Genomic DNA, 21,093 nt, shown 5'->3' with positions numbered 1-21,093 from the left:
GTTTGCTACAAAGTCCTGCTTGTCGCCCCTTCGAGGCCAACACTTCTCTGCACATTTATGTGCTTGACCCACCTCACCTCTTTATAGGGCTTAAGGCCTATAAACATTCGTTGTTTGGAGGCTCACTCATTAGGAAACCTGGCAGGAAAGCACTTCCTACTGCTGGAAGATGAGTTTAGTTCTCTCCCTCTTCCTCCTTCCCTTCACCCTGTTCTCTCTTCCCCCCATTAAAGGTAGCAAGATTTCTCTAGGAACAGAGCCTAACTTTACCAAGAAGAGTTGAGCCAGTAGAAGCCATGTGTTAGCAAGACTGATGCCGAGTAACTAATGCTAAGTCATGTTTTCAAAGTGTCAGGGGGTTGTAGAGCAAGTACAACAGCTATGTTGCTTGTTTTACACATGGCTGATTCAGCTTTGAACCCTGGTACTGCACATGACCACTAGGCAGAATCTTTAAAATACCACTCATGCCCCTCCCTATTCCCTAGAATCTGTGAATATGGTAAAAAATATGGTAAAAAATGATTCCTATAATTATACTGCTTGGCACCATTGACCTTAAAATCAGAGATTATCCTGGATTATCCTTGTGTGTTTTATCTAATCATTTAAGCCTCAAAAGCTGAGGGCTTCCTCTGGCTGTTGGAGAAGGGATGCAGGAGAGACAGGGATGAGGATTGCAGGCACAATTGCTGCTTTTAAGAGGGAGATGGCAGGTGGGCAGAGCCCAGCTGGCAGCTAGCAAAGGACAGAACTACCTGTCTCATTCTGCAGTAGCCTCCTGGAGCTTTCTCACAGCCCATTCCAGCACCAACTTGGTTTGGCCCCAGAAGTCTTGGAACAAGGCCCTCTACTTCTGGCCCATTACAGACAAGTCACAGAATATTGTTGGGGTGTTTGCAGCCAATTACTATAAGGTAGTTGGTTCGGCAGCAGTGACAAGTTTCTAGAGTGCAGTTATGCTTTGAAACCTCCATCCTTGGGTGTTTTTGAGGACTCGGGTGCCATGATGCTGGCTGCCAAAGTTACTAGAGGGCTCTGAGGCCATAGTATGGACGACCTGTCTGCCAGGATAGTTTGAGACTATGGAATCCATAAGTAAAATACATTCTGCTGGATTCTTGTCACTGATGTCAAAATCAAGTTTTATTATCTTCACATATTACTAAAACTGTCAAGTTTTCTCTCTGTAGAGGGGCCAAGTTCCCATAAGCCTAGGTCATGGGTCTTAGAGGTAGAGATAAATTGTTCTGCACCTTTCTGAGAGTTCAGTGAGTCTGGACCTTAGTAGCCATCATGACTAGTTTCAGTGGTTCTGTTCTGCTCTAGAGCATCTCCAGCTTAGATGGTGTTAAAGAACCTTGTCTGCACATCAAGTAGTACTGAGAGATTAACTCTCTTCTTGGGACACACAAGGTCATGTATCATGCACGTCCTGAAGCAAAACAGAGCTCACCCTTGAGTCCTGAGTCTGAAGCAAAACAAGACTCATTCTTTTTTTTTTTTTTTTTTTTTTTTTTTTGGTTTTTGGGCCACACCCGGTGACGCTCAGGGGTTACTCCTGGCTATGCGCTCAGAAGTCGCTCCTGGCTTGGGGGACCATATGGGACACCAGGGGATCGAACCACGGTCCGTCCGAGGCTAGCGCAGGCAAGGCAGGCACCTTACCTTTAGCGCCACCGCCCGGCCCACAAGACTCATTCTTAAGACTAGAGCCAAGATTAGCTCCTGAGCACTGTTGAGTGTGGCCCTGAAACTTGAGGGATATATTTTTAGAGATATATAGAGATGCCTTTTTTCTATGCTAGTAATTAGAGAACCATGATTGATTTATGATATTCAAAATAAATTTTCAAGTGTATATGTGTCATTTAAGTAAAATTAAAATATTAAAATACTGAAATGCCATCTTATTTAGTGCTTCAAGAAAACAAAATGTTTAGATACTAATGCAGAAAGTCACTAAAATGCTCTTAAAGTCTTATTAGCAAATTAATATTCTTTTTGCTTCTTTAATGCTATCCCCCAATCTTGTAATGTTTCTTTCTCTTTTGTTTGTTTTGGTTTTTGGATTTTTTTTTTTTTTTTTTTGGTTTTTGGTTTTTGGTTTTTGGGCCACACCCAGTGGTGCTCAGGGGTTACTCCTGGCTATCTGTTCAGAAATAGCTCCTTGCAGGCATGGGGGACCATATGGGACACCGGGATTTGAACCAACCACCGTAGGTCCTGTATTGGCTGCTTGCAAGGCAAACACTGCTGTGCTATCTCTCCGGTCCCTTTCTCTTGTTTTAAACCAGCTGCCAAAGTAATAGATGAGCCTATATTTATTAAATGTTTTAAGGACTCATTTTAAAATGCATATATTTCTTAATTAAACATTAAAAGCAATAGAAGGTCATTTCAGGGGCCAGAGCAATAACACAGCAGATAGGGCATTTGCCTTGCATAAAGCTAACCCAGGTTTGGTCCTCGGTATCCCATATAGTACCCTGAAGCTGCCAAGAGTAATTTCTTTCTTTTTTTGGGGGGGGGGGTGTCACACCCGGCAGCGCTCAGGGGTTACTCCTGGCTCTATGCTCAGAAATCACTCCTGGCAGGCTCGGGGGACCATATGGGATACCGGATTCAAACCACTGTCCTCCTGCATGCATGGCAAACACCCTACTTTCATGCTAACTCTCTGGCCCTTGCCAGGAGTAATTTCTAAGTGCAGAACCAGGAGTATAAAGCCTGATCACTGGTGGGTGTGCCCCTCAAATTAAAAAAAAGTCATTTCACTTTGAAGTTTTTCTTATACCTGCTCTTTTAAGTTAACTTGTTATGGGTGGGGTGGGGGTTAGTCCCTCCCAAGTTCTTAGTATCGTGACCAAATAATTGAGAGAGACATCAGAGAGTAAGTAAAGCAAAGAGTTCATTGACCAATGGGTAGGTCATTTTGCCAAGCAAATCCATGCAGTGGAAACTGGTTTAAGGTTCCAAGGACACATTTCAGGACTGAAGTGGTGTGTTCAGACGGTTTCAGGTGTCATGATGGGTGACCTGAAACTCTTAGCAGGTCCAAACTGGTGCTTGTAGGTTGTTGGGGACTTGGTGTGTCTTAACTGGCCAGTGCAGGTGTAGAAGGAGATTCTAGGAGCTGATGATATCTCCCTTCCTCTGCCTTCTGGTTATTAGTGCAGGCAATGTCCTGTTTAGGCACATCCACCTAGCAACAGATTCCAGAAACTCCCGGCTGCTCCATGGTACCTTTCCATCACCCTTGATCCCTCTCTAACCTGTGTGCTTTAGGGTGTCTGCAGCAGAAAGAAAACAAATAGTATCGTAGAAGACTCCAGCACCAGCCTGATGGTCTTTTTTTTTTTTCTCTTTTTTTTTGGTTTTTGGTTTTTGGGTCACACCCGGCAGCGCTCAGAGGTTTACTCCTGGCTCTGCACTCAGAAATTGCCCTTGGCAGGCTTGGGAAGCACACGGGATGTCGAAATTTGAACCACCATCCATCTGTGTGCAAGGCAAATACCCTAGCGCTGTGCTTTCTCTCCAGCCCCAGCCTGATGGTCTTGAGCTCAGTCCCTAGCACTACTGGTGCCCCTAGGAACCGACATTGCTGGGTGAAACTGTCCTGTCCTGCTGGTACTGTGGGGCAGTATAACAGGGATTCACTGTGGCTGATGTCCTTCTTTCAGGAAGGCACTGCATATTTCTCATTTGTTTGACACCATTGTTTTGGGTAGAATGCTGTCTGATGTGCATGAATAAGGAAATGTGTTCTATACTGCAGGCTGGAATTCTACAAGATTGGCTTTTAATGCTGAGAGGTTTATTTTTTTAGAAGATACCAAGCAGTTTTTAGAGCAGGAAGTTCGTAAAGATTAAATAGGAATTGTTGTCATTACCTTTAATGGTCTTATTTTTGGCCCTTTGACCCAGAAGAAACTCCAAAATGAAGTCATGGGCCCTATGAGCATTGAACTTGGGGTGCATATGCTACTGTACCTCACAGTGCTGAACTTAGTCTCAGCATGCTCACTTGTCAACTTTCCCACAAAGAAATTTTAGGGAAGTTTGAGCCATACCCTATCATGTTCAGGTGCTATTCCTGGTCCTGTGCTCAGGGGACCACATGTGGCGCAGGGGATCTAACTCGGGTTAGATACATGCAAAGTAAGTGTCTTACGCACTATACTATCTCTCTAGATTCTGAAATTGAAAAAAAAATTTGGGGGGGTGCATACCTTGTGATGCTCAGGGGTTACTTCTGGCAGTGCGCAAAAGAAAACATGGAATACCTTAGATCAAACCTGGGATGGCTGCATGCAAGGCAGGTACCCTACCTACTGTGCTCTTTTTCCCTCCAAATGCAATTTAAACTTTGAGCACAAACATTAATGTGTTACCAGTCTGGGACTGGAGGATAATACAGTGCATTGGGCACTTGCCTTGCACATAACTGACACAGGTTCAATCCCTGCCATCCCATATGATCTCGTGAATCCCACTATGAGCGATCCTGGCAGCTGAACCAGGAGTAAGCCCTGAGAGCTGCAGGGTTTGGCTCCAAACAAACAAAAGTATAGCATTAGAGGTCTAGAGAGATAATGCAGGGGTTGAGGCACATACCTTGCATGCAGCTGACCCCATTTTGATCCTTGTTACCTCCTATTTCTCTAGCACCACTGGATGCAGCCTCTTACCACATTGCTGCAGTCTGGTTAGTAGAAGGTCCCCGGACCTCTGGAGCACTTCTTGGAAAACTTCCTCCCACTACCCCCTGCCTCCTGCAAAAACAGAAAAAGACAGAACATGTTAGCATTAAGGTCAAAAAGCTCAAAAAGCAATCTGCAAGCTCATTACTGTGAATGAAGTGCTAATAAAAGAAACCAGTTTTTAATGCCCAAGGTAGGAATTTGCTCTTTGTCACAAGTTTAATATTATTATGAGCACCTTTAGGCCCAAGTACTCTCAGATTTTTTCCTGTCCTCATTCTTTCTGTGTTAACCAGGATTGATTTATGAATTAGTGTGGCCTTAAATTTAACTCCTGGGATGGGCTTTCCTCCTCTGGATAATGGAGAAAGAAAACTAATTTTATGGTAATGTTTTAACATCAAGATGAAATAGCAGAGTGAAAGCTCTGTGTGTAGCCTTTTATTAATTAAGTAGATGTTAATTTAACATTGCCCAATCCCACCTGATCAACTTCTGGTACCTCTGATATGAGGTTGGGTCATAGACTTTAGGTCTGTCCTAAGCCTCAGGCTCTGTGGCTACTCTGAGCCATCACATGGCTATTTATTTATCTTGGCTCTGGGAGACAAATGAACAGTGAAAAATCTGATTAGAAGAGGATTCTATGGAGGGCTTATGTGTTTTCCCATGATTGCCTGCTGCTGCTGTGACCTGTTGGTCAGGTTTCAGTGTGAACATCATTGTACAGCCTGTGCTCTTTGCTCCTACATTTGTCACAATTGCTCCCTTTAATAGGAGGTAATTGATTAAACACTGTATTGTCATCAAAAAACTGGAGAGAGCCGCTCTCCTCCACCCAGGCATAATCACCCTCACCTTCCTCTCACCTCACTATTCTTTCTTTTGGGGTCAAGGAGAGCCCACACCTGGTAATGCTCAGGGCTTACTCCTGGCTCTTCAATCCTGGTGGGCTCCAGAGATCACATGGGGTGCCAAAGGTCAAACCCCAGTAGGCCACATGCAAGGAAAGTGCCCTACCTGCCACTGTACATCTCTTTAGTCCCTAGAGGTTACCTTTGTTTGTTTGTTTGTTTGTTTTTGGCCACACCTAGTGGTACTCAGGGGTTACTCCTGGCTGTATACTCAGAAATGGCTTCTGGTGGATTTGAAGGACCATATGGGATGTCGGGGATTGAATCTAGGTCATCCTTGTCCAAGGCTCTGTCCCTAAATGATACACTTTTACCCTTCAGTTTTAGACAGATAATTTTGCCCCTTCAGATACCAATTTTACTAATATTGATAAGAGTAAAATGAAACAATTCTAGTGCTAAGCAGCCTGTTAAGGGCTTATAATCTATATTTACTTTATTATTCTGAGGAGTGTTGCTGTTACTGTTTTCTCATTTTTTAATTGTGAACATTAAGGACAAGACAGCATCTGGCAGATACAAGTCTCAAACCAGGTTATTCTGAACCCTGAACTCCTGGGGGAACCCTCATTGTCTTCAATGACTAGCCTTGCTTGACCTTATAGTCTACAGCACTGACTTGGAACCCTCCCCACCAGCACATTCAAAGCCACCCATTATTCCCTCTGTGCTAAAGTCACTTCAACAGTCCAGCCACACTACTTTTCTGGTTATTTTAAAAAATGATTTAACTCTGTTTCTTCGAATCCAGTCCATTTTCTTTCATCAAGACTTTCTTGTCTGCAGAAGGAATTCATTCTGCCTTCCCTCATTGCCATGTAAGGATTCTGTAACTCGTGTGTGTGTGTGTGTGTGTGTGTGTGTGTGTGTGTGTGTGTGTGTGTGTGTGTGTGTGCATGTGTGTGTGTGTGTACGTGTGTGCTGATAGGGTTGGGGTGTGGTTTGCTGACTTCCCTTCTCATCTGGAACCGAGGAAGGCCACACATGGGAGCCAGACATACCTACTTCACTTTATTATTATTATCATTATTATTAGGTTTGTTCGTTTTGGGGTCACACTCAGTGACACTCAACAGTTACACCTGGCTATGTACTCAGAAATTGCTCCTGACTTTGGAGGTCGAACCACCATGTGTTCTAGGTTAGCGTGTGCAAGGCAAACACCCTACTGCTTGTGCCACCACTCTGGTCCCCTTATTATTATTTTGTTTAATTGAATCACCATGTGATACAATTAAAAAGTAGACAGTTTCAGTATGTATGACAGTATGTATGACAGTTTCAGTCATACAATGTCCAACACCAATCCTTTCACTAGTGCACATTTCCTGCCACCAATGTCCCCAGTTTCCCTCCAAGTCCACACACACACACACACACACACACACACACACACACACACACGCACGCACGCACGCACGCACGCACGCACGCGCGCGCGCACCTACCTTTGTGGCACCTTTCTTTTTTTCTTCCTCTTTAGTCTTCTAAGCACTGCTTTTGAACCCCCTCAGCCCTGTGCCTAGCTGTAAGAAGGTGTGAAATCCACAAGCTCTTTGCATATCACTTCATTTCTTTCTTTCTTTCTTTCTTTCTTTCTTTCTTTCTTTCTTTCTTTCTTTCTTTCTTTCTTTCTTTCTTTCTTTCTTTCTTTCTTTCTTTCTTTCTTTCTTTCTTTCTTTCTCTCTCTCTCTCTCTCTCTCTTTCTTTCTCTCTCTCTCTCTCTCTCTCTCTCTCTCTCTCTCTCTCTCTCTCTCTCTCTCTCTTTCTTTATTTCACGCCGGGGTTTGCATGGCAGACACCTTACCTCTAGCGCCACCTCACCGGCCCCATCACTTCATTTATAATGTGGGTAAATACTGCATTGACTTATTAAGGCGATGAGGCAAGAGTCTAGACAAAGTGGGTCCCCACTAAATGTTAGTACTATCACAAGAATTTTCAGTAAATAGTAGTATTTATTACCAGTGCAAATTTTCTAATTCTCTTCATGCATTTTTTGTACATGCTGTCCGTTTTGAAGTCTATAATTCGCTTGCTGTCAAGTTCATCAGAGCTTGGAAAGTACCTGTGCGTTTGGGATCTTTCATTCACTGGTGTTACACGAGGACTCGCTGATTGATGGTCTTTCTTTGGGTCAGCCTGAGCAGATCCTGGAGGGTGGAGAGATTTTCCTCTGTGCTCTGACAGAACCTAGCTCTAGAATGGAGCTCCATGGATTTGCAAACTGACCTTCACAGATAGAGGGAGCAGGAACAAGGAAGTGTACCAGGTTAAAAAACAAAAAGCAGGTGAATGGTCCAGAGTTGCTAGGATCTGTTGGATACATGAGCTAATTCTGACCCGTGACTCCTGACTGTTCTCAGGTTTCCTTCTGGGGGAGCTGGGGAGTTGGGTTTAATGTCAGTGGATGACCCCATTTGGGGCCAATAAAACTTTTCAAAGCTTGGCTGTGGATTTTAGAGTAGGGTAGGTCACAAGCACAGGTTTGCAGCTATTCTTTCAGAATCTCCCTCACCAAGCTCTTTGGAGTAAGATCCAAATGGATCAGTAAAATACCCCATTGACTATAACTGCTAAACAGGACTTTGTCTCCCAATGTTTTCTTTTCTTTTTTTTTTTTTTTTTTTTTGGTTTTTGGGCCACACCCGTTTGACACTCAGGGGTTACTCCTGGCTAAGTGCTCAGAAATTGCTCCTGGCTTGGGGGGACCATATGGGACGCCGGGGGATCGAACCGCTCCGTTCCTTGGCTAGCGCTTACAAGGCAGACACCTTATCTCTAGCGCCACCTTCCCGGCCCATGTTTTCTTTTCTTAATGTAACTCTATGGATATTTTTAAAAATTTATTTTCTAAAGTTTTGAATTTGCTGAATAATTGCTAGGAAAGTTGGAGAGATAATGAGCCCAATGACTGGAATTTGACACAAGAATAATGGTTTTCTCTGTTTACCTTTTCATGATTTAAAAGAGAACTAAGATTTAATCTTTTACTTTTGGTTCTTTTTTTTTTTTTAGTAACAACAACTCAGTATGAACCTGTACAATTCTGACCTCTAAAGTATTCTGGAAAATGTTCTTTCTTATTCTTATTTTTCTCTTATTGTTTTTTGTTTGTTTTGGGCCACACCCAGTAGTTCTCAAGTGTTACTCCTGGCTTTGTGCTCAGAAATCACTTTGGGCAGTACTCAAGGCACCATATGGGGTGCCTAGGATTGGAAGTGGGTCAGCTGTGTGCAAGGCAGGTGCCCTACCCACTGTGCTTTTGTTCTGGCTCCTAATTTCTTTTTTTTTTGTTTTTTGTTTTTTGTTTTTGGGCCACACCTGGTGATGCTCAGGGGTTATTCCTGGCTGTCTGCTCAGAAATAGCTCCTGGCAGGGGACCATATGGGACACCGGGATTTGAACCAACCACCTTTGGTCCTGGATCGGCTGCTTGCGAGGCAAACACCGCTGTGCTATCTCTCCGGGCCCGGCTGCTAATTTCTTATTCTTTTTTTTTTTTTTTTTTTGGTTTTTGGGCCACACCCAGCGGTGCTCAGGGGTCACTCCTGGCTGTCTGCTCAGAAGTAGCTCCTGGCAGGCACGGGGGACCATATGGGACACCGGGATTCGAACCAACCACCTTTGGTCCTGGATCGGCTGCTTGCAAGGCAAATGCCGCTGTGTTATCTCTCCGGGCCCTAATTTCTTATTCTTTTTTTTTTTTTAAACTTTATTGATTGATTGATTGGCCACACCCAGCAGAACTCAGGGGTCACTCCTGGCTCTGCACTCAGAAATTACCCCTGGCAGGCTGGGGCACCATATGGGATGCCAGGAATCAAACCGTTGTGCAGTGAGGTGGGACCCAGTGTGGGGTTCACACCAGTGTGAATTGGCAGTGAACCATAGTGGGGGCCCTTCCTGACATCTGGGATTGATGCTCTTCTTTGTTTTGAAGAGTATTTCTCCCTTGAGCCCCACCCTCCCCCATGTGCCTCTTCAGCAAGTAATAGGACCCTGTATCTTCCCCTCTTTCTGAGCACACTGAAAACTTCGCATCTGTTTCATCCCTCTCAGTTTACACGAGCAAGAGGAGAATGAGACACTGGGACATTAGTCACTTACCACTGAACTAAGCCTTGCTATAGGTTACCACTATTTTTCTGCTGCCAATTTGCTGCACAGATCTTTGCGTATGGACATTTGCAGCCCTGCACTTCTTGATCACAGGTAATGCCTCCCCCCCATGTGCCTTTTCCAGGGGGACTACTTACTGTGACCAGGAAGTACATGACTGCAGATGTGCAGCTGGAAAAAACCCTGGTGGGGGGCAGGCGGTGTGATAGCACAGCAGATAGGGCATTTGCCTTGCATGTGGCCCACCTGGGACCAAACTGGGTTTGATACTTGGCATCCCATATGATCTCCCCTAGCCTGCCAGGTGCAATTCTTGAGTGCAGAGCCAGGCACGACCCCTGAGTGCTGCTGGGTGTGACTCAAAAAACAAAAAGAAGGAAAAAGAAAAATAAAAAATACCCAAGGATCTGTGTGTGGAATGGAGGGAGAAGGCTGAAGAGTGTGCTGGCCTTGTTCTGGATGCTTACTCTGAACTCTAGGAGGAAATTATTGTGCCTGCTATTTCTGAGCTGGGAGAAAATGCTTTTAGGAAAAGAGAAAAATAAAATGCACAGGGTTAGTTTCTTATTACATTGCTCCTTTCCCAAAATGAAGCTTTTAGCACCACAAGTTTAACATTTAAATGCCTGAAAGCAGCCTTGGAGTTTTCCTTCCTAGACTCTGAAAGGGAAGTAATAAGGGAGAAAATTCACCGGTGACAACTGGTAGATGCAGTGTCAGGCCTAGGGATTGCGTGCCCAAGATAGAGACTTCTTGATCTTCACTGGAATGAACCAGAAAGGCTTTTTAAAGAGTAGTAATCAAACTTATAAAAATAGATAAACAAAAGGTCTAGGTGTGTACATAGGAAACTGTGGGGTTCTAAAAGTTTGAAGGTTTGAGGTTTTAAGTTGTTTGTTTGTTTGTTCACCTAATTAACTAAAACTATCTTTTGTGCCTTCCATTATGTGTTTCTAAAGCCTCTAGCCACTGATTGCTGTGCTGTTTTGTGAGCCTATAGCACAGCACCGTCACCTTTCTCCGCTGTCCCTAGCCTGTCCCCCCACCCCCACCCCGAGGGCGTGTTCGCTTAGCACATTACTTATTGTTACACCAATGCCTTCCCTGGGGCTCTGGCAACTGTTGTCATTCTTGTTTGCCCCTGGGTGCTTGCCAGCGCCTGAGGCATTGTGGGAAGCAGGTTCTCCACCTTCCACAACAGGTGTCTTTGTCCCTGCACCTTTCTCAGACTCTCCCGGACAGCCCAGAGTCACAGTAGCACAGAAAGCTCTGAAGCTGCAGAAGCGACTTTCCCTCTAGAAAATGGTGCTTCAAGATAAATGGGCTGTTTTCCGGTGCCAGAGAAGGGGGATGGTGACTCGCTGTCCCCTTTAAAGTTGTTCTGAAAGGCAAGCAAGGAATGCGAAAGGTAGGAGCTGCCTGAGCACCTTACTGGACGTTGCCTCCTGCTAATCACCTCATTTTTGCTCGGTTAGTCAGTCAGACTTTAGATAATTGTGCTGGAGGTTTTTTTCTTTTTCTTTCAGTAAAAAGAATGCTTTTATGACAAGCACATATATATATATATACCACACCCCCCAAACAAGGAAGTAAAGTTTCTTACCAGTTTTAACGACGATCAAACAGTCTGAAGCTGTTTTAATCTGGAGGATTTGTGTGAAGTATTGCATTTTTTTTTTGTGTTCAAATAATCCTATTAGACCTGTTAGTGTTTCCTAGCAATAGATGTTTTCCCCTCTGTGTATGTTTAATCTAGAAAGCTTCTAAGAACTACTCCTCTCAAAACATTGAAATGAAATAGGCACTTGCTTAGTGATTATGTTGTTTTTAAGGAGATACTTTAGAATAACGGAAAGATATATGATAATCTTATTCTAAATTTTATCTTCTGGAAAGTGGGGAAAGAAATTTTATACCAGTATTGGTAATTACGACTAAACATTCCAACTTGTATTTGTTTGTAGACAAACATTGCCAACTTGATTTCTCATTCCAACAAGTATTTGTCATGGTATGAGAGTGTTAGAATCTATAGAGAAGTCAACAACACCTTAATTGGAAAACTGTTTGGAGGAGTCTGAAAATACTATTCTACTTTTTTATTTGCTTCTGTTTTTTCTTGGAAGTAAGTCTTTTTTCCTTGGGCACCATGAGTTTTGTGACCATCTCTCAGTGCTTGAAAAAACTGGTTACTCTGACACAAATTCTGGCGATTTGCTAGTTTTGTTACTTCTAAATTTCTAAGTTTTAAAATAAAAGAGGAAGAGAAGTGTTGAAAAGCAGTAAGCTTAGTGGTGAGATCCTTATGTTGTTTTCTGACGAAAAACAGAAAACTAGAGCTCGATAGTGACTAGTAGTTTTAATGACTAATAAACACATTAAATATTTGTGTTTTTTTCAGTGGAGAGTGGAAGATTATTACTGATATTTCATTCCCTATTTCATTGTATATTTTGGCACCTTTTTTTTTTTTAAACAGAAATACTCAGTGGGGTAAAAAGAGACTGTATTTCCTACTTCAGATCATTTCTAACTGCACCAAGAATTCTAAAATTTCTGGAAAACCAAAGGTCGCCATCTATTTTCTGAGTTATGGGGGAAAAATAGCTTTTTCCAAGAAGACTCTCAATAAATCATACTGAAGTAAGAAGATAAAATTTTCTTATTACCGAGAACATGATGTAAATCCGTCGTCCCTTCACTTCCCAGCTTTTACTTGCCCTATAGGATATGTGTTTTTAGAAAACTTCTTTTTGGAAGTTTCAAGAAGATTTCCCTCAAACTGTCACTCCCCAGCGGGAGCTGAGCATGCAGGAGGTGTTTACTTCCTCCCCCAATAAGGACCGACCTGAAGGCTTTGCTGGGGGAGTCGCAGGACTGGCCTGACTGAGCTGCCGCCGCTCTACCCACTCTGCTGGGTGTATGCTTGGGCTCTGAGCCGCACCAACCACCCTTTGCCCACAGTCAGCCTGAAGCGGGCGGCGGCGGGCGGGCAAGATGATGGAAGAGATCTCCATTATGGTGGCCTACGATGCCCACGTGTGCCGCCAGCTGCTCGACGAAGATGTCCTCACCAGGCTGGTGGCCGGCAGCAAGCCCCGCTCTCTGGTAGGTGGGGCTGGTACCGCTCTCCAGGGCGGGGTTTGCTTTTCTGAGAAGTCTGGAGCACTAAGACAGGGCTTGCTGGGGGGATTCGGGTGTGGTGCAGGTTGTTGTGCCAGGCCCCAGGTTCCCCTGAGTTCCCCGAGTAACGGGGCCCTGTGTCTGCAGGTGTTTGTTGGGAGTGGGGTGGGGTGCGGGGACGTGCTGAGTGAAGTGTCAGAGGAAGTGTGACTGAGAGTTTCACATTGCTTGCCTGTGGTGGCAGTCCCAGATCTGACTGTTGGTGGAGGGCTATCACCCAGACCCAGAGTGATATACATAGAACTCAGCCCTTAAGAAAGGGGACGTTTTTACCAGAGACTAAAACTGAGAACCATCAAAAACAAAGAACTCTCAGAGTCTTTATTTCTAAGAGGAACGAGTATAAAAGGAACTAACTAATCCACACATTTGTATTTGTGTTTTTTTCTTTTTTTTTTCTTCTGTGTATATTTGTAAGTTAAAAAAATTAGTCTCCCAAGGGCTTATGATGTTGGATTACTGATCCTACCCATATCAATTATTGTACCCCACCCTAGGGTGTGAGCTGGTGATAGTATATTGGATTATTCCTTACTTGGTATACTGCTCTTACTCTAGGGTGATACCTGATTCATGTCTATAAAAGCAAGGGTCTGAGGAAGGCTGGAATAAGGAATAATCCAATATACTATCACCAGGTCACACCGTAGGGTGGGTCACAGTTATTGATGAGGGTAGGATCAATAACCCAACATATATCATAATAGAAAAATGAATTTTCCACAAATATTTGCTTTTTCTTCTCATATGGCTATTGGGTTTATGATAAATATGATCTGTATGTTTTCAACAACTTTCTCCATTTTTGTAGTAATGTCTTAGTTACTGTATTTAATAGTACTCTGTACAAATAGCAGAATGAAAGAGCATATGACAATAGTTACCTCATACAGGGATGGGGACATCGGGTCCACATACCAAGTTGGTTTCTCTGGTATATGACGGGACATACATGCTTCTGTTGGCACCTACCGCTCTGCCTGTATTGTATGGCCTGGGATCAATGTCTCATATATGCAGAAAGTCTTTGGCAGAATGAAAAGGTTCCCTACTCCCCCACTTCCTTCCTGTGGTGAGACCTACTTCTTAAGTCTTGTCATAAGAACCCTAAAAACAACATGAGAGAGATAGGATAGCAGTTAAAGTGCTTGTCTTGAAGGTGACCATATTTCCCAAAGTAGTACATTGTAAAATTGTAGTTAAGAAATAAAGAAGGAACTTATAACCCTAAAACAATAAAAAGCCAAAGTCTCTTATCAACCAGATTCATGCACTGACCTTGCTCAGATAATAGTTTTTATTTTGTTTTTCTTTTTTTCTTTTTGACAAATCCCAGCAGTGCACAGGTTTACTCCTAGCTATGTACTCAGAGACCACTCCTTACAGAGTTTGGGGGACCCTCTAGGGTATCAGTGATCAAACCTGGGTTAGGTGTGTGCCAGGCAAGTACCCTCCCTGTTGTACTATCTTTCTGACCCCCAGATGCTGATTTATTTTTTACTTTTTTTTTTTTGGGGGGGGGGGTTTGGTTACACCCGGCAGCGCTTAGGGGTTACTCCTGGCTCTATGCTCAGAAATCGCTCCTGGCAGGCTCAGGGAACCATATGGGATGCTGGGATTTGAACCACCATCCTTTTGCATGCAAGGCAAATGCCCTGCCTCCATGCTATCTCTCCAGCCCAGGTGCTGATTTAAACATACTACAAAATAACTCTATGCTTGAGACATCTGAAAACTAATTAGTATTAATCTTGTGATCATAAAAATAAATGACTTATAAATTAATCATTGGGGACCAGAGTGATAACACAGTGGTAGGGCATTTGCCTTGCACATGGTCAATCCGGAATGGACCTGGGTTTGATCCCTGGCATCCCATATGGTCCCCCGAGCCAGCCAGAAGTGATTTCTGAGAGCAGAGCCAGGAGTTAACTCTGAACCAGGCATGACCCTAAAACCAAATAAATAAATAAATAATAAATTAATAATAATAATAAATAAATAATAAATTACAGATAAATGATTACAGAAGAATTACAGATGAGATGTCCGCAAAAATTCAGAATGATCTAGTATAGAAGTGTTATTCTTGTAGAGGGACCTAGTTGGGTATGAACAGAGAGGAACTCACTGTGTTCTGTTCATCTTTGGGTGTCTTATCAATGCAGTTGACAGTAACCTGGGCAGGGCCAGAGTGATGCACAGTGAGTAGAGCATTTGCTTTGCATGCAGCTGAATTGGGTTTGATCATCAGTATCCTGTATGGTCTCCCAAGCCTGCCAGGAATAATTTCTGAGCGCAAAGCCAAGAAACCTCTGAACATTACTGGGTGTGGCCCTAAAATAAAAATGAAAAAGAAAGAACCTGGGCAAAAAAAAAAAAATAGAAAAGGCAAAACAAATGCAGAACTATAATGCACTCCTATAATTGGTTGTTTTTGAATATAGAAACATCAAGTTGTTGACTCATTTCCCATTTAATATATGTAGAATGCCTTTCTAAATCTTTCCCCACAAGGTCCATATCTGAACTCAAGAAAAGGGGGCCCCACACTTGTGCACAAGTCTTGAGCCATTATTTACTCATATTCCACCTTAGAAGCTCTTCCAAGGAATGCTGGTTCGTTCCTTTAGGATGGTCTTGTCAGGATCCTCTTAGAAATCTCAGTGGAGTCTTCAAAAGCTGTGGGAATTGTCTTGATCAAAGAGATGAAGAAAGAAAAGTGAATTGGCACTGTGTCAAGGGCAGAGCAGGCAGAAGAAGTGCACAGTGACCAAGGTACTCAGGACTACTGTCTGTGCTTTACTGGTTTGGGGCTCTGAGAGTGGTGTGCCTGCCTACACAGACAGTGCGCATGCACTCAGGAGCTGGGAAAGAGAACAAACCAGTATTAAATACATAGATTGTTTGACTATTATACATCCTTAGATGCCAAGGACACAACTGGGATTGGCCACAAGTCCAGCAAGCATTTTAACCCTTGCACCAACTCCACCCTCCCTGCCTTTGTTTAAATATGAAAGATTCTTTGGTTGCTCACGTGCTAAAATTACATAGCTTGCCCTTTGGTTTGGCTACCCCTCAGCATAAATTTTGGTTTTTGCTTACACCTGGCTCTGTCCTCAGGAGTCGCTATTGGCCAGGCTCAGGACTCAGTGGGGTGCTGATGATAGACCTAGGTCAGACACATGCAAGGCAGGTGTCTTACCAGCTAACTATCCCTCTAGTCTCCTTCAAAATACATATATATTTGGTGTTTGGCCACACTCGGTGACACTCAGGGGTTACTGCTAGCAATGCACTCAGAAATAGCTTCTGGCTCCGGGACATCATATGTGATGCAGGGATGGAACCTAGGTCTGTCCTGGGTCAGCCACATGCAAAGCAAACACCCTACCATTGTGCTATTGCTCCGGCTCAGCCCACCCCTTCAATATTTTTATACCTGTCTAGTATCAATAATGGGAGTGATCACACCTCTTAATACTTGGAAGCTTTGAATACATATTCAAATAAAGAATGTTTGGTGTAAAGTTCAAAAAGTGAACAAGCCAAATACCAGTGTTTACTTCAGCAAGCTTGAATGTTTGAGGTTAAATGTTAATTTACTTTCTGTTGAACTATTTCCACTTTTTAATTTATAAAGTGACTCAGAGGATTATTGCTTTTCCACATAAGTTAGGCCAGTATATAATGTTACAAGCAGTGTTGGATGACTGTAGTGTTATCAGATTGAAATAGAATATCTTTCCCCAAAGACTTAATAGTTCAGTTAAAGAAGCAAGACTAAAAGACTTGGGGCCAGAGAGATAGCACTGCAGTAGGGCATTTAACTTGCACAAGGCTGACCCTGGACAGATCAATTCCTGGCATCCCATATGGTCCCCTGAGCCTTCCAGGGGAAGAAATCCAGCGATTCTGAGTGCAGAGCTAGTAATAACCCCTGAGCACTACTGGGTGTGGCCCCAAAACAAAAAACAAACAACAGAAAAAAATGATTAGAGACTGGGACGGAGTGACAGTACAGCAGGTAGATAGGGTGTTCAGCTTGCATACAGCAGACCCAGCGCCAATGCCCAGTATCCCATATCATCTCCTGAGCACCACCAGGAGAGCCAGGAGTAAACCTTGACCACTGCCAGATATTGGAATAAAAACACTGAGGGTGACATTTGCTGTCATTGCATAATTGGAAGCCAGTGGGAGAAGCTTGGAAAAGGGGTTGAGCCCTCTGTTAGGCTTTGAAGGCTGCCAGGGGTTTGCCTGACTGTTGGAGGGAGAGGGGTAGGACTCCTGGGAGGGGGTGCAGATAGTGAGAAGGCACAGAACCAACTCCAAGGGCTTTATTCAGAGTCACTGTCTACGCTCAGGTTTTCATCTGCCACTTGGAAGTGACTTTTAAAAAACCTTTTACATAAATAAAGAACCATGATTTACCAAGTTATCACTAGCTGGGCTTTAGGCGCACCATGTTCAGACACCAACACCAGCCTCAGTGCTGACTTTCTTCACCAGCTATGTTCCCTTGCACCTTGCCCCACACCTGCCCCCAGCAGGCACATTTTAAAGCTTTGTGGCTGTAATTTAAATTGCAGTGTTCTGGTGTTGTTGCATCTATATATATCTATATATATGTGTGTGTATATATACATATAGCTATATAGAGAGAGACTTTATATACATATACATATACATATATATCTGTATCACTCCATATCACCCTTGCCCAACCCCACTTTCCATTGGCTTCTCTAAATTTCCTATTTATCTGAAAAAGCAAAGCAGAATAATACTTTACTGGATGATTTGTAAAGATTAACTGAGAACTCTAGTAAGGAATTTAACACAGTGAAAGCCCTTGCTAATTATCTCCCCTCTGGTAAAGAAAGGATTGTCCAAACTGGAGCAGGAAAGATGAAGAGATAAAGTATCTGGAGGAGGTGAACCAAGAGTAAATGGCTTGGTGGAGTCCAGGGGATTGCTGAGACTAGGAAATGATTCGGGACTCTAGCCTACAGGGAACATCTTTGCTCTGAAGCTGTCCAGATGGTCTTTGGTTGGAGACAGGATGCTAAGAAGGCATGTGGGTTTGTATGGGCCGGACCATCTGCTAAGTAGATGTCTGGTCACTCCAGCAGTGGATCTGGCAGTGGTGGGCTTGATGGGACCACAGTGCCATGAACTGTGTTTAAGGACAGCACCACAGTGCCTGAACTTAGGTACTAGACAGTGACCTTGTGAATGACGCTATCAGTTCACACACACTGGTTACTTCTAGCATCTCAGACTTAGAAAGCTCTTAGAAGAAAGCAGCAGCTGACTCAGACGCAAGGAAAACATGAGTGAATGGAAAGTGACAAGTTTACTTTGGAAATGGGAAAGTTAGAAAGTTGAAAATGTAATGGAGGGACTAGAGCAGTGGTTCTCAAATAGTGGGGCGTGCCCCCCAGCGGGGCACAAGGCTATGTAAAGGGGGGTGCGTTTGACCTCGGCAAACACTGTCATAATAAGCTAAGCCCGTGTTTATGTCTCTGGAGCTGAGAGTTGCTGTGTCCTGCTTCAAACCCCACTTCGAAAAGCTATGCATTGCAAAACGTGCTCACTGTAGCCATTAATTCAGACATCACCTCTGATGAAAAAATCAGCTCAAATTATTTTATATATTTTTGTTTTGCAGGTTAAAGTTTTTTTTAATAAAGATACTATTTACAGTCACGCGGGGCGGGGGGCACAAAAATGTTTTTATCTTCCTAGGAGGGCATGACAGAAAATAATTGAGAAGCACTGGACTAGAGAGTACAGTGGGGAAAGCTTTGTCCTACCCACGTTCAGTCTCTGGCGCTTCATATGTTCCCCTGAGCATGCTGGGAGTGAACCTCCATTCCCCCTAAAAAAAAGGTCATGAAAAAGTTGGTTCATTGTGGCTACCTTCTTTTTAATTTGATTTTGGGCCACACCCAGCAGTGTTCAAGGCTTATTCCTGGCTCTGTGCTCAGGGATCACTTCTGGTGGTGCTCGGGGACCATCTGGGGTGCCTAAGATTGAGTTTGGGTCAGCTACATACAAGACAAATACTTTCCATCTGTCCAGTCCCTGTCATGTTCTAGACATTCTCGGTCATCACTGTCAGATGCTTGATGGTTGGTGGGAAGAACTAGACATTACAAACCAGTTCGTTCAGCCTGACACTGGCTGTGTTTTGGTGCTTGGTAGATGTTCTTAGTTCTTAGCCTCAAAAGCAGCTTCGTAGGGAGGCTTGTGGCCAACAAGTGCTTTGTATGGAGGGGAGGTGGGGAGAGTGAGAAGTCGATGGGAGGGTGAGTAGAGGATATTATTGACATTACCGCCTCTCTAGTGCATTGGCACACAGGTTTCATCTGGTAAGCCCAACAAAAAGAAAATCTTTATTTCCTTTATAATGGGGGCAACAACAAAATTAATGTTTTTTGAGTCTTCGCTGGTTATATTTTTCAAATGCTGATTAAAATAAAACACTACATAGCCAATTGCGATTCAGTCATATGTCTGAAAATTCTGATTTGAATGGTTTTTAGTCTGATTGTTATTTAGCATGTACATACTTTTGCAGTATTTCATCCATTTAGGTCCAGAACTGGAAGCCAAAACTTCCCTCACTGGCTTTATCAGTTCTGATTGGAGCTCACATTCTTCAGGGTCCAAGGAACAAACCTTGAGCTGATTTAAACTGGAAAGGGAAGCTGCCATATACACACAGTCCGTGTGTTACACACACGGGTATGGGAGTGGGATTATGGAGAGGGTAGCTTGGCATCCCCATTGGTACAAAAGCTTTTCATCCACTTGATTTCCCTACCCTTGTATTCCCTGATGGGTAGAATACTCCCACATACCACCAGGTAGACCGCCCTGCCAACTTAAGCTTCTTTCTCTGACTCACAGCTCTGGCATGCTCTAGCTACAAGTGAGGGTTGGGGTAGCAGTTTAGACTGCTCCTCACCATCCCTCCCCTCTGACTCTCACTGATCTTTCTCCTGAACTTGGCTTTTCTCACCTGTGAAATTAGAAGCCTCTTACTGGGTTGCTGTGGGAATAAAATCAGCTACACTGAGCAGTGTAAATGTTTTTAAGAAAGACGCTACTGTTTATGGGCTCGGAGAGATAGCACAGCGGTGTTTGCCTTGCAAGCAGCTGATCCAGGACCTAAGGTGGTTGGTTCGAATCCCGGTGTCCCATATGGTCCCCCGTGCCTGCCAGGAGCTATTTCTGAGCAGACAGCCAGGAGTAACCCTTGAGCACCGCCGGGTGTGGCCCAAAAACCAAAACAAAAAACAAACAAACGGGGCCGGGAAGGTGGCGCTACAGGTTAGGTGTCTGCCTTGCAAGCGGATGGACCGCGGTTCGATCCCCCGGTGTCCCATATGGTCCTCCCAAGCCAGGGGTGATTTCTGAGCACATAGCCAGGAGTAACCCCTGAGCGTCAAACGGGTGTGGCCCAAAAACCAAAAAAAAAAAAAAAAAAAAAAACAAACAAACAAAAAAAAAAACAAAGACGGTACTGTTTAAAGTGGATCCTTCAAAAGCTTGTAGTAAAACAACTTCTAGCAAGTATATATAAATAAATTCACTGTATCAAAATCATTTCATCTTGGGGGCTGTGTTAAGGCCCTGGAGCATCCCCTAGCTAGCCAGGGCGGCATTTCCTCCTTGGGCAGAGCATTGACACATCCAGGCTGGTCAAGAGTTGTCTCTGGGTCCCATAAGCATTTCATGGGAGCCCCCTAAAAATTAGTCTTGCTAATAAACATGAAATTCTTTAATCAGCTTCTGTGATAATACTTAATTTTTTTTTCAGTTAATTCTATTGTAGTCATTGAGAAATTACCTGTCTATGCTTGGTAATTGGGTAGGTGTCAACTTGAAAATCAGTTCCAAAAGTTTTTATGAATGTGTTATAAGAACTAGCAACATGAAAGATAATTTTTTATTTTTCTGTTCATAAAACAAGAGCTAGAGAGGACTGAAGCAATAGCACAAAAGGTGGGTTGCTTGCCTCACACGCACAATCCAGGTTTGATCCTTGGCATCTCATATGGTTCCCTGAGCACCAGCAGGAGTGACCTCTGAGCACAGTGCCAGGAGTCAGCCCCTAAGCCTAATCATTGCCAGGTGGATGACCCAAAAAATAGTCG

The 21,093-nt window shown here is 43.6% G+C and overlaps 1 protein-coding gene across 3 annotated transcripts in view; it reads left to right on the top strand.

Annotated features, from left to right (window-relative positions):
* Positions 1-21,093, top strand: part of RABGAP1L (RAB GTPase activating protein 1 like) — a 369,153-nt gene that overhangs the window by 310,418 nt on the left and 37,642 nt on the right. The window contains exon 1 of one of the 3 annotated variants that reach the window (XM_049776427.1): positions 12,737-12,847. The exons of the other annotated variants lie outside the window; for them this stretch is intronic. Coding sequence (XP_049632384.1) covers positions 12,737-12,847 — 111 coding nt within the window. Of the gene's footprint in view, positions 1-12,736; positions 12,848-21,093 lie in introns of those variants that run through there. 3 annotated transcript variants of the gene reach the window in all.

The sequence above is a fragment of the Suncus etruscus genome, chromosome 7 (assembly GCF_024139225.1).
Source record: "Suncus etruscus isolate mSunEtr1 chromosome 7, mSunEtr1.pri.cur, whole genome shotgun sequence".
Classification (NCBI taxonomy): Eukaryota; Metazoa; Chordata; class Mammalia; order Eulipotyphla; family Soricidae; genus Suncus; species Suncus etruscus.
This window is presented reverse-complemented; position numbering and strand designations above follow the sequence as displayed.